Genomic DNA, 13,968 nt, shown 5'->3' with positions numbered 1-13,968 from the left:
AAAACATGATAATAAGTGAATATAATGTAACTGGAATATGCTTCAAGCAAATGGTCTCTTGTAAGGTATCATTACAAAGCTTATAATCTATTGAGTGTGATCATCCTATTTATATAAATGTACCACTCTTGTATCTAAAACTAGAAATATGAAATGTAACTCTGAGGGCCTATTGTAATTATGCAAAGTGTGGGCCATTAATGGTGGTTTGGAATCTTGATGACTCCCATTAACCAGGACCATTGTCTGCAGATGGCTGTGTTTACCTGTGAGTCTTCCTGTATACGTGTGTGCTGGCAAGTGGGTAATTAAAGTCTTGCAGTGACATGTGATCATGTCACCTGAACTGGAATCCATCTTTAATCTGGTGCTTTTCCATGGGGAGTGGGGTGGAAACCCGGAGGGACAAAGGGTTCCCGCCTTATGCAAAAGATATATAAAGGGGTGGAAGAGAACAAAGAGAGGAGAGGAGCCATCATGAAAAATCCCCTAGCTACCACCTAAGCTGGAACAAGAGCTGTACCAGTAGAAAGAATTGTGCCCAGGCCTGGAAGGTGTCCAGTCTGAGAAAAAACTTACTGAAGATCTCTGAGGGTGAGATTATCTGTATTCAGTTTGATTAGACATAGATTTGCGCATTTTATTTTATTTTGCTTGGTGACTTACTTTGTTCTGTCTGTTACTACTTGAAACCACTTAAATCCTACTTTCTATATTTAATAAAATCACTTTTTCCATATTAATTAACCCAGAGTATGTATTAAGGAGGAGCAAACAACTGTGCATATCTCTCTATCGGTGTTATAGAGGGCGAACAATTTATGAATTTACCCTGCATAAGCTTTATATAGGGTAAAACAGATTTATTTGGGTTTAGACCCCATTGGGAGTTGGGCATCTGAGTGCTAAAGACAAGCACACTTCTGTGAGCTGTTTTCAGGTAAACCTGCAGCTTTGGGGCAAGTAAGTCAGACCCTGGGTCTGTGTTGGAACAGACGGGCGTGTCTGGCTCAGCAAGACAGGGTGCTGGAGTCCTGAGCTGGCAGGGAAAACAGGAATAGAAGTAGTCTTGGCACATTAGGTGGCAGCTCCCAAGGGGGTTTCTGTGACCCAACCCGTCACAATATGTGTAGGTGCAGTTCAATTCTCTTTATTTGGACTGTGTGATGAACTGACCGTATCCCTGTGAAGTCTGGTTGCAGACTACCTTTTGAGAGTGCAGTTATTAAAAATACTATTACGCTCATGAATGATACTTCTTCAGGGGAAGCCAACGCTTGTAGCCTAGGAACACGTATGTAAGGATACCCCAAGAGCTGTACTCCTCTGTCGGGGAAAGGGCCTCTTCCAGGAGCCAGAGCAGTTTTCAGTGAGATGCACATGGAAGGGTGACAGGGACCCAGCCAATATAGCCCGGATGACCTGAGTGCAGATATGTCTCACAGCCACATCGCCTTCACAATCTGAATAAAGGTCATGCAATATGTCTGTTGCATCTCTGGGTTTTCTGTTTTCAAACAGGTTCCATTACTGACATCCTTCTCAGTGGAGAATGTCTAGTCAGAACAGTAACTCCAAATAATGGTAAGTCAGACTTAAAAATAAGACCTATTTTATTTGTTTTAAATTGTGTAATAAAAGATGTGGACTATATGTATGCAGAGCTTGACTTTGAATGAAGATTACTGCATATGAATGCAGTGATTCAAACCCCGGCTAAGATGAATGTTAGTCCACGGTTCTAGCAGGGGAGAGTAGCTAGCTATAAGACAACAGTTGGGGAAGATTGGCCTCCAATATCCAGAGCACAGACTTCTGAATGATGCACTGAGAAGGATCACAGGGACATCACTTAAAAGGGCAGTTCATTCAATATAGTCCTAATAGCCCAAGTGCCAATATTTGTTGTAGGCAGATCACCCTAAGCGGTTGGATAGGTTCTATTGCTTTATTCTAGGGAAAGTCTGGGCTCTCCGTTAGGACTTTTTATGATGACAGTGATCCTGCAGAACTTAATAGAACCAGCTATGATCATCTTTGCTGTGGTGTTCACAGCTTCTTTTCATATCTGTGATGTGTAATCTCTGAACACACCGAGGCAATTTCCATCAACACATTTGTTTTCCACCTCCTTCTATCAACCATTAATAAACATTGTGTCCATGTTATCTTCTGTAGAAAGTCCTGTAGACAGAAATATTTTGAGAAACACAAATCTAGAGAGACTTGTTAATACAGTGATAAAGTCATTGAGTTAATTAGTCCTAGGAAGCGTACCACGCTCGGTCACTATGTCAGTTATTGAGACTAATTTGTGGAATATTTATTCAGTTTGGTGAAATGAAGAAGAAACTGTGGATGGCCATATAGGCCAAACATCCAAACATGCTGATTTGTGGCATTGTTTAAAACTATCAGTGGTTTGTCTACAGAAGAACTGAGGCCCAGAAATTCACAATCAACATAGGTGGAAGATACAGTAAAAGTCTTAGCGTGGTTGTGCATGTTTTGAATAATCTGGAAACCTGCTTTGATTCCCGTGGTAAACATGTGGTTGGCCCTACTCTTTCTACCTCCTTCTATGTTAGCAGATAGACAGGAATAAAGTCAGTTCAGAATGCTTGTAGCGTTAGTTAGAAAATATAGAGAAGTCAGTAAAAAGATGAGGGGCAGTAAAGATTACCCAAGCAATCTAAGTGGCGTTATATCCGTTACTGAAAATCCCCTGGGTAGACTCCGCACGACTCTATGGATTATAGTAGAGTTCATTTTTCACGAGGAATTACATTTTCAAAAATAGGTGCCAGAGTTTAAGTGACCTTTACTGCAGGCCTAAAATGCCTTGGGAAATGTGGCCCTTCCTACTAAGTCTTTTTCTTCCCAAATGATGTAGGTCCTTTTAACTATGCCAAATTTAGCTTCCCAACTATTGAAGGCAGTTCTGGGTAAGATGGACTAAACACCCCATTTGCAGATTGCCTCCCACTGTAGCTTCCCTCCTCTTTGTAACAGCTCTGGAAGGACTTGAAATTCACAGATTACCTTCCTAGTGGACTTTGTCATCTCACTCAGTCATAAATTGTAGACACTTGTCTCAGGGAAAAAACAGTTCTCTAGGTACCTTGCTGTGACGTTCCATTTTAATTTCATTGTAACACTAGTAGAATGTGTTGGAAAGCTGAATCAGTTAACCTCAGACCAGTCTCCTTCACAGGCATCAGATGGCTCCAGCATAAAAACAGGACAAGACCATTTATTTTCTACACTTCAGAAATGCCCACCCATGTGGATACTCCTGGCCTAGGTGGAAGAAGCTCTCTGAAACCATCTTGGGCAAATTACAGAAAAAACAGAAGAAAAGGAACTGGAACACCTGCAAAAAAGTATGAAAAGCTACTTCCCATGGAAAAATAATAGAAAATAAGGAGGAAAGTAAGGATAATAAATAAATATAAATAAAAGGAAGGATCCATCATTCTGCACTGGACACAAATCAGAGCACAGAAGACAGTGAAGAGGAGATAACTCAACCAAAATCTCAAACTGAGTCTCTTCAAATGTCTCAGAGAAGACAGTGGAAAGAGAGAGAGACAGGATGGACTCAGAATTGCAGGTTGCCTTATGAGAATTGATGGACAAGGACAAAACCTTGACAATTCACAAAATACAACTGAAGAATATGAAATTCCTGCAGGTTCCAGGAGAAGCCTCTTGAACTCTCAGAAAAGAATGTACCAGAACTTGATCTTGAGTGTACGGGTAGAAGTTTGTGGAATAATGAGACAAATGGGAGGAAATGCATGCTCAACTTAAGCAACTTCCATAATATTATCCAAGAAAAAACACTTGGTAATACCAGGTACAAGGAATCAATGCACATAGCCCTCCTGAGGAAAATTAGAGCTTCAAGGAAGTGACTTTGAGCAGGAGGCTGCAGCAAACCTGTCATTTAGAAGAGAAATGTAAAGATTTGAGACCTGTTGGTGGAAACAGCTATGCTGAGGAAAAAGGGAATTCTGGAGCCCTGAAATAAGGTGCGTATTGCAATGCTAATAAATGCCTGTTACTGAATGATACACAGTTGTGTGCATTTATGTTAAAGAACAAGGTAAATACTGCTTCCTTTGTGACTCCTGATCCACATCTGCACTCTCCTTCCCCCACCAGGCATGGCCACTGTCTGTAGTCTAGTGTGAATCACCTGGGAAAGGAGGGGCTTGTTTATACAGACTTAGTAAGTGGCAAGCTGGGGTGTAAATCTACCATGTATTAGCCTGCTGTGTGCTAACTGGCTGTCTGAACCTTGCTACTGTGCACTAAAAATTCCATATTGGACCTAAACCCCAGTGGTGGCCCAGACTCACCCCGCACTTCAGGCCTATGGGATTGGGGGAGAAATTCCCTGTAGCATGGGGAAAAGAAAGGGCTTTTTGTGAGAGTTTGGTTTTGATTTTTGAACAGTTGTGGCCACGTTGCAGTCAGAACAGAGGCACATGTGAGGCCACTCAGGAATTTGAAATAAGTGGGCAGAGGTACTTTCCCTGGGTACTGTTCCGGTAGATCTGGGGGAGGGACAGGGGACACAGAAAGAGAAGAAGGAGAAACACCACAAAAGGAGACAGAGAAGGCAGCAAGGAAGTGCCAGACACAGCCACCGAGGCACTGGTAGCACCATCCTGAGGAAAAGCTAAGGGCGTGTCTATGCTGCAATTGGGAGTGTGATTGCAGCACATGTAGCCAGGGCTTGAGTAACAATAGCAGTGAAGCCATGACAGCCTGGCCAGCTGCATGGGCTAGCCCTGCCCGGCCAGGACCCCGGGTGCACACCTGAGTGGCTGCCATCTCCTCTCTGCTGTGGCTGCATTGCTATTATTCACGCCAGCAGCATCAAAGCAAGTTTGGTTGTCTACACCTGCTGCAATCACAGCTCCTGACTGCAGTATAGACAAGCCCTAAGAGCTTTGGGGTCAAGTGCTGGCTAATAGAAGCTTGGAATTGTGAGCAAAGAAACTGTCGCCTGTTGTTTGCATCCTCTTGTGTTCAAGGAAATAGGACTTTGTTTACATTCTTCCTAAATAATCAGGATTGCATCAAAGAAATAGCTGTCTATCATCAATTTCTCCTTCTAATGGAAACAGCCTCAGGGCCTGTCATAAATATAAAGGGAAGGGTAACAACCTTCCTGTATACAGGAATATAAATATAAAATCCCTCCTGGCCAGAGGCACAAAATCCTTTTCCCTGTAAAGGGTTAAGAAGCTCAGGTAACCTAGCTGGCACCTGACCAAAAGGACCAATAAGGGGACAAGATACTTTCAGATCTGGGGGAGAAAGGCTTTCTTTGTCTGTTCTGTGTCTGTCTGTTCCGGGTTCTTGCCGAAGACAAGTACTAGCAAGGGAATGCGTTAACTTACTTTTATTTTGGCTTGTGATTTTCTCGGTGCTGCAAGGGAGGTGTATTCCTGGTTTTCTTTTTGTAACTTTAAAGTTTTGCCCAGAGGGAAATCCTCTGTGTTTTGAATCTGATTGCCCTGTGAGATTATCTTCCATTCTAATTTTACAGAGGTGCTTCTTTTACCTTTTTTCTTTCTAATAAAGTTCTGTTTTTTAAAGAATTTGATTGTTTTTTTTTAGTGTCCTAAAAAACCCCAAGGTTGGTCTATGCTCATCTTGTTTATTCTCAAGCCTCCCTAGGACAGGGGGTGTAGGGCTTGGGGGGATATTAGAGGGGAGTAGGAACTCCCAGTGGTCCTTTCCCTGAGTTTTGTCTAATCACTTGGTGGTGGCAGCGTTACCTAATCCACGGTACAAGGCGGAATTTGTGCCTTGGGGAGTTTTTAACCTAAGCTGGTAGAAATAAGCTTAGGGAGTCTTTCATATGGGTCCTGACAGGGCCCCAAAGTTTTGGCTAACTGCCCAGATCCAGAAGCGGTAACAATATGTTTTTTTGTATTTCCACAGTTTATTACACAGTTCTGCTACCTCTCCCTTGGTTGTCAGCTTCACTAATGGCACGTGACTATTTATAAAGCAGATTCCTGTCAGCCAGAATCTTTTAGGAACTCTCTAAAGAAAGTCGTCTCCAGTGATGCTATGCTCCACGTGCATGGGTGACGCATACAGTCCATGTCCACTCACTAGCCACCTGCAACAGAAAGAAATGGCTGTCAAGTATATGATGCTAGCCCATAGCATATGCTTGGTGTAACTATAAAAGGATGGTGTAAAGTGCATAGGGGCACGGGACCCTTGGCTAGAGAGGAACTTTAGAGACAAAGGGGAAAATCCTTTTTAAATGATGTGGCCCAAATCTTCCCAGGCTGGATGCACTGAGGAGGGGTGGAACACCAGCAACTCACATTGACTTCGGTGAGACTTACAGGTGCCCAGCACTGCTCAGTGTTTAGCTCTCAGAGAATAGTTCTTCTAGCCTGCAGCACGCTGTCTATCAAGCAACAGGGTTAGGAGTGTTCAACATGCTATGATCTGTTTAGCTGACCCTCTCCTGAGCTATGGTCCCGAGCTCAGATCCCACTGTGAGCACAGCGGGATGAATGCCAATGCAAACAGACCCCGTCCATCCCTGTCCTCACTATGTTTCAGGGTGCAGCCTCTGCATCTGGAACTTTGTTTACAAAGCATTTCCAGGCTGTAACGTCAGAGAAATGGCACCGAAACAAACGCGTGATTCAAATGAAAGCAACAACAGTGCCATGCGACAAACCCCTCAGCTACTGGGCCAAATTCCCTCCGTGGAGTCGCCCATTGCCATGACATGTCTGTGTCTTCAGATTCCTCCTCAAGGGCTGCTCGGACCGCGACACTCCCAAGGAGCTGGCTGGCCAATAATGGCCAGGTTGAGACGTCACTGGATGACTGTGCAAAAACCCAAAAGCCAGCCCCAGCAGACTGTGCTGCAATTGGCAATATCCAGTCAGGAGAAGCTCTGGGACAGCAGGGAGTGCACAGGGCAGAGGTGCACTGTGAAAGAAAGAGCTGAGATGATTGGTTACCTTTGCTAGAGGCTTGAGGAGTCTACAAACCCGGGGGCAGGCTGTGGAGGAGTCCATCGGGTACTACACTTGGAAAAAGAAAAAACAGTTAGAAACTTGGATGCATACCAAGGGCTCAGCTTTATTCCAGGAATAAATTCTTCTTCCTGGTCAATAAATATTTGTCGTAGGGCCTAGTCTTGTTCCTAAACCTTTCACTGTTTCTCTGGTGTTTTAGGGACGTCACGCCTGAGGGCAATGATAACCCGAGTTTGATTACAGTGGATGCTGGGCATTTTCGGGTTTTAAAGGGCTCCGTTGAGCTCTCATGGAGACCCAGGAGCCACAGAACATCATCCCTGCTACTCATTCTGAAAAGCAGTTGCCAACTGGAGCAATTGGGATCTTCCAGCTGGTGTCCCCCAGGGATAGTATCCCAAACGCTGTTTCCACTGTCGTGTTTGTAGCTCTTGTGTGACACTCCCATTTGACCAGCAGTCAGTGCGGGTCAGTTACTCAGCAAGGCCAGCTCCGATCGCAGAGTCTCTCCCAGCACCACAGAACGCTTGATGTCACTTAAACTCAGTTTGCAAAGCAAAGCAAAGCATATTAAAGAAAATAGGCTGGGCTGGCCCTGTGGGGTAGTCAGAAACCAACGGTAAGTCGGACCTCAGGGCATCTGCTGCTCTGGCCTCCTGTGAGCCCGCTTAGCCACCCCAAGGCAGCAGGAGGAAAGGGACTAGAACAGCTCCTGGCGTGGCAGCTTATTGACTTACGTGTGCATTGCAGGGAAGGTGCTAGTTGGGCCAGACATGTGATGCACAGCGGATGGGAATCCTCCAGTCTGTCCCATGAGGCTGGATGGCATCACAGGGGGCCACATGGAGTAGCCAACTGGGGGCAGCTGAGAAGGAATGGCCTGCACTCCTGGGGAAGGGTAATGGTGGTGATGATGCACTGTGGATGGCCTTGGTTTTTCTGCTTTCACAACAACTGGAGCAGCAAACTGGGGATCCTCAATTTAAGGGAAAAAGGGAAATTTGTTAAATTTGTACCCATATGGCAGGTGAGCACAATGGTCTGTTACTCACCAACGGAGTGCCAGCTTGGAGCACTCTTCATAAAGAGCATTCCCTTGTCCTGGGCCCACGGCCCAGCTACACTGACGACAGTGCGATAACAACTGCAGCATGGCATGGGTGACTGGGTCCCACCCAGACAGCCAGGGTCTGTCTATCCTGCAATTAGACACTGGCGGCTGGCCCATGCCAGCTGACCTGGGTTAAGGGGCTTGGGCTACGGGGCTTTTTAACTGCACTGTAGACGTTCGGGCTCAGGCTGGTGTCCAGGTCTGGGACCTCCCCTTGGGGGGTTCCAGAGCTTCTGCTCCAGCCCGAACTCGAACATCTAAACCCAATTAAACAACCCCGTGAGTCGAGTCAACTGCCATGGGCCAGCCGCGGGTGTCTAACTGCAGTGCAGACATACCGCACGCTCTGGCTCCACTCCCACTCCCCCACCTCGGGAACGGCCGGGGCAAAGCGACTGGCCTTGCCAGGAGATGTAAAGAACAAGAGGGCGGCTCTGCTTGTTCCTTGGCTCTTAGGTGCAGGCTCCTGACCTTTTACTCTTCTCATTTCCTTTAGCCTGTGATCAGGCTGTTTGCTCTCCCCTCCTGCAACCCCCCCCCCCCCCCCCCCCCCCGCCCAGGCTAGGGACAAGCAGCATCAGGCACCGCATTAAACAAGGCTCTGCCTTTCCATTCAATGCAGACGAGAATATTCACCCGGGATGTTAAAGCCACCAAAATTGAAGTGAGGAGAGTACAAAGAAGGGCAGACAGAGTGTGTGCCGGGCAGGTGGGGGGGCAGCCAGATGGGATCTCTCTGGCAGTGCTGCGACACTCGTAGTGCACTACTCCCCCTTTAAGACAGTGCTGCAGTGTCTATGAGCACCCTGATTTTCCTCGCGTGTCCCCCTATGAGCACAGGCATTCCCGCCCTCCCCAGCCCTTGTCACACTGCGCACTGCTCTGGGGTGTGGTGCAAATGCCACTCCATAACAAACCTGGCTGAGATCAGGCACAGCGGAGAAGATTCATGCTTCCCCTAGTGCGATACTCTGCCAGTTGCTGCAGAGCTTGTCCTGAAACAGGAGAGCCGACAGCTGCTCTTAAACACTGGAGTACGTCTGATGTAGAGAAGTGGGCTGAACAGGTGCAGCAAATGCCAGCTCCGCCCCCCACCCACCGCAGCCGAAGGGTGTTGTGTTTCCTAGCAGACAGAGCCCTGTGAACGCAAGGGGGTTGGGCTGTGTAAGCCATCCGTTAGAGCTGGAAATAGCACCCAGCGAAGGTGTTACCAGCCGGGGGAGTGTTACAAGCTCAGATGTGTGCTGGTGATGGTCTTAACACAAGGGGGCCAGAGAGCATCACGCCTGAGTGAGGTCGGGAGCCAGAGCGCTTTCTGGTCTGTGCGCAGAGAGAAAAGAAAGGGCCCTGGCACGCGTGCAGGTGTGAAATGGGGAGGGAAGCCCAGGGCATCTCTCAGCACAGCGTGAGGCGTCCAGTGGAACTCCCAAATTAACTGCTTAGATTGGAAACCCCTCCGAGCAGGGGCTGGGGTAACATTTTCAAATGCACCTCAGTGGCTTAGGTTCCTGTGTCACATTTCACATTTCAGGTGCATTTCACCTAAAGGATTTAGGTACCTAACTCCACCATTGAGGTCAATGGGAGTTTAGTGCCTTGATACCTTTAATAATCTGGGCCTTAGGCACTTAGAGCCAGATTTGTAAATGGATTTAGGTGCCTAAAGATGCAGAGTGGCACCTAGTGGGATTTTCAGATGAGCCTAGGAGCCTAACTGCCATTGACTTTCAATGAGACAGAGGCTCCTAAGTCACTTAGGGCCAGAGTTTAAAGGTATGAAGGCACCTGACTCCTGTGGATTTCAGTGGGCGTTAGACAAATCTTTATAAATCTGGCCCTTCGGTGCTTTTGGAAAATGTCTCTACACGTGTGGGTGTGCCCAGCCCCGAGCACACAGGGCCCTGATCCTGACTGCGGTCTCTAGGCACCACCACCACATCAGTGCTTCCGTTCCAGCCCATCGCAAAGCGCCACGCCAGACGTTACCAGTTACGGGTTCCAGCAAAATAAGCTTTCAGGAAATGGAAGGCCCATAGAAATATTCCCATGAATTGAAATGCAAGTGTCTGCCCCAGCCTGCGGCAGAATCCCAGGTTCTCAGTCACCAGGCAGCATGTGGGCATCTGGGAAGTGGGCTCTTCCCTGGATGACTGACTGTTTTCTCATGTGCAATTCAGCTATGCTCTTAGGGCTGGAGTGTACCCAGCCTGCAGGAGTGCAGCGGGAACCTGCACATTGCCAAACACAGTCTGGCCCCAGGCCTGGACGAGCCCAGTGCTGGGCAGAGAGGAGGTGAGGTCGTGGCAGAGCAGAGCTGGCCTGCTGTGGAGGGGGGAGCATACCCTGTACACCCTATCCAGGGGTGGCGCAGCAGCTGAACTCCTCCGTCACCCCAGGCAGAATCAGGAGACATGGGGGGGGAAGGGGGGCAGGTTCAGCTCCAGAAGACACCATCCAGCCTGAGCTCATCCCATAGATTGGCCAGAGTGTGCAGTGCCCTACAACGTGCTTCCATGGGCAATGGGTTCTGAAGCTGCATTCAGGCCCAAATATTCAAAACGCGCTCCCCAATCCCCAGGCCCTGCACCGGCACGTGGAGATCGGCTCCCCGTCTCCTGCCCCAGCAACTGCTTGCTCGGGGAGCTCTTTGAAGGGGTGAATGTCATTACCTGCTGGGTGTGCTGCAGCAAGGGAGGCCCGGTCCCACCGGGCTGTGAGAACGCCATCGGTGGCAGAGCTTTCAGCATCATGTTCTGCATAATGATCTGGTGCATCTGAGCGTTCTGCATCAACATCATCTCCACCATGTCTGGGAACAGAAAAATCCCAAAGGGAAAGGAACAGCATTGCCAGTGAGAGACAGAGGGAAAGGGGTGTCTCAGTGGGTCAGATCCTTAGCAGAGCGCCCAGACAGCTCTGACTTAGAGAAGGCAGCTGAAAGGGGATCTTGAAAGGGCCTTTCGCACTTGGAGGAGGAGAATGTTAGTAGACACCGCTATCTCCTTGGCCAGTGACTGCCCTTTATGGGCTGGATGAGAGCGTTCAGACTCTCAGCCCAGCTTAGTTTTTCCCTGTCTCTGCGAAGAAGCCCTCGCTACGTGTTTGTGACCCAAACTAAGGCAAGGCTCGCTGCTTTGGGCCTGTCCAGACTCTCAGACAGCGGCGGATTCAGAAAGGGCAGACCCTAGCTGACCAAAGCTCTGCACACGCAGGTCCAAAGAGGCTCATCACAAGTATTTGCGTAGAAACCAGTTCCTACGGCTTTACAGGCCAGGAAGTCCCACAAGGTTCCCGTTCAAACACCTGGTTTGCCTGTGGCTGAAACACGTCACCGACCCACATTCTCAATTCCGTGTCACTGGATTCCTGCCCATTTGGACCATGAGAGTATTCCCAACACGCAGGGTAACTGCGGGAGTGTAGCGAGGCAGCCTGGCTCCCCACCACCCCGGAGGGGGACGAGCCCCTTCGGGCGCCAAAGTGGGCAGAGCCAGTGGAGCTTGCACCTGCCCCCCAGAGGTCAGGGCGCAGGACAGGAAGTACAAAAGCCCAACCCCAGAGCTCACTAAAGGCCAGAGAAGACAGACACCTGTGGCCTAGCTCCCGGTGGGGAGACTCCTGCAGTTTGCAGCTGACCCGAGGACTGGCCAGGTACCGACCAGGCCCCGGAGAAATTGGTAAACCTGCCTGTGGCAAATTACCCAGAGGAGCTGCCAAGCCTGCCGCTCGCCGGGTACCCGGAGGAGCCCCTGGTGCGCGATTCCTTGGAAGACTCCGTCCAGACCCAGGTACCTCTAGAGGGGGAGGTAGGAAGTAGCCCGGGGGCAGCCGACCCTAGTCTGGCTGCAGCACACCCAGAGCCAATGTCAGTGTGTTGCGGTCAGGATCCCCACTGACACAGCAGCGGGCTAGTGCCCCGGGCTGGGATGCAGTGGAGTGGGTGGGCCTGCGTCCCCCCTGCCACCCAACGTGCGGGTGGCCGTCTCCCCCTCTCCCAGCCCTTCGGAGCCAGGTCCTGGGCCTCCTGAACTTACTTGTCTGCTCAGCCCCTGCCTGAGGGCCTGAGCTCCTGACTGTTTGTTGCCTCGCCCTGATCCAGGGCCGGGGCTTGCTAATATTTTTAAACTGTTTGCTCAGCCCCTCCTGAGCTGCTGACTGTTTGCCGCAAAGCCAGGCTAATTCCCCTACTCAAGTGACCTAAGTAGTGACGCGGCCTGGTTCCCCGCCGCCCCGGACGGGGACAATCCCTGGCCGAACCCCTACAGGGAGGTACAAGACTGACGCAGCCATGGGGACTGGGACAGTGTGCTCTCTTCTTTGTTTTTCCAGATGAATCAGAGAGGTCAGCCTGAGAAACCCCCTGACAACAGCTTCTGCTGGGCTGGACTGGGCTGGGCTGGGCTAGCCCCGCTGGCCACAGAGCACAACCACAGCCAACCAGGGCACAGGAGGATACTACAGGCTTTCCATTGAATGATCTATCCCAAGAAACCAGCCTTGTCCCGCCAGCTGCAGCCTGTCCAATTCTGTGGGAAGCCAAGCAGAGAAAATGTTTCACAAAAAGCTCATTGTGGGCAGTCTGCAGGAACGTACGAGAGCCCAGCCAGCACGGCTGGGTCCCGGACGTCGCACAAACATGAGCTGAGGCAGTGGGGAATTTTACAGGTTTCCCGGCGCTCTAGTGAGAACCTACACAAACTGAAAGTGAAAGATGGTCTGCACCTACTCCCTGGAGCCCAAACCACTGTGCAGCACACAGCTGCGGTACAGGCCTGTGTCTGGGACCTTCGTTTGCTGCCATGAAAATGATTGGGAGGCCTCAAAGTGAGCATCATCCCTTCACCGCGAGATCACACAGGGACAGCCGCTGAGCTGCTGAGGGACAAACTGTTAATCACCCAGGGCTTCTATCACCAGAAAACATGACCCGAAATTTGAGGGGAAAAACAAGGGAAAGGAAAACATTTCTTTTAAATGTTTGTTTAAACATCTTCTCCAGCTTTACGAGACATTAAACTGTCACCCTGAAATTTCTTTCCATGTGGATTTAAAAATGCATCTAAAGTATATATCCACCTTGAACCAATCACCCTGGTATATTGGCACCAGAATCAATTCAACCACAACACAAAAACAATTAAAGTAACCAGGTTTTTCATTTAACTGGACATATTGAGCCAAATTCATCCCTGGGGTAAATGCATCATCTTCAGGGAATTAGAGAGACAAGATGGGTGAGGTAATAGCTTTTATTGGACCAACAGAGCTCTGTGTGGCTCAAAAGCTTGTCTCTCTCACCAGCAGAAGTTGGTCCAATAAAAGCTATTATCTCACCTACCTTGTCTCTCTAATATCCTGGGATCTAAATGGTTACAAGAACGCTGCATTCAACTTCAGGGTAGTCAGACATAAATGTGGTCCATTTTGTTTTAGAAAATAAATTGATTCAAATAAACCAGAGACTTTATTAAATCCCCAAGCAACAGACTGTGGAGTTGCTCTTTGATTTTTTCATTTCCCTGCAGTACCAGGAAACCTCACGCAAAAATCTGAGTTGGGGAAAGAAGCCCAGATATTAGCTCCATATGCTATTCTTGGACCTTGCCCACTTCCATTTAGAAACACAAAACCAATTTGTTTATGTGCATGCAGGGTAGCACGTTCAGCTGCCGCCCCTTGTTTCCAATGACAGGCGGTTCCTACACGTTTTAAAATAAACGCTGATATTGTACGAAGGAGAATGGACAGTGGGTACAAAATCCCTGTTTGCTCATTGTAGCGTTATTAGTTGTTTGTAAAAGTTTGAGCTACAAATGCCCTTGTTAA

At 48.6% G+C, this 13,968-nt stretch overlaps 1 protein-coding gene across 2 annotated transcripts in view; it reads right to left on the bottom strand.

The window, feature by feature from the left end:
- Positions 1 to 5,959: 5,959 nt before the first annotated feature.
- Positions 5,960 to 13,968, bottom strand: part of C11H21orf58 (chromosome 11 C21orf58 homolog) — a 40,032-nt gene continuing 32,023 nt past the window's right edge. Inside the window, exons 6-9 of one of the 2 annotated variants that reach the window (XM_054044321.1) lie at positions 10,812 to 10,951; positions 7,769 to 8,007; positions 7,014 to 7,081; positions 5,960 to 6,145 (exon numbers count right to left, since the gene is read on the bottom strand). In XM_054044321.1, the coding sequence (XP_053900296.1) occupies positions 7,036 to 7,081; positions 7,769 to 8,007; positions 10,812 to 10,951 (425 nt within the window). In that variant the 3' untranslated portion in view covers positions 5,960 to 6,145; positions 7,014 to 7,035. The remainder of the gene's footprint in view (positions 6,146 to 7,013; positions 7,082 to 7,768; positions 8,008 to 10,811; positions 10,952 to 13,968) is intronic. The other variant, XM_054044320.1, reaches the window with a different exon arrangement.

This window comes from Malaclemys terrapin, chromosome 11 (assembly GCF_027887155.1).
Source record: "Malaclemys terrapin pileata isolate rMalTer1 chromosome 11, rMalTer1.hap1, whole genome shotgun sequence".
In the NCBI taxonomy this organism is placed as follows: Eukaryota; Metazoa; Chordata; order Testudines; family Emydidae; genus Malaclemys; species Malaclemys terrapin.
Note: the sequence above shows the minus strand (reverse complement) of the source record. Positions and strands in the feature narration are given on the sequence as shown.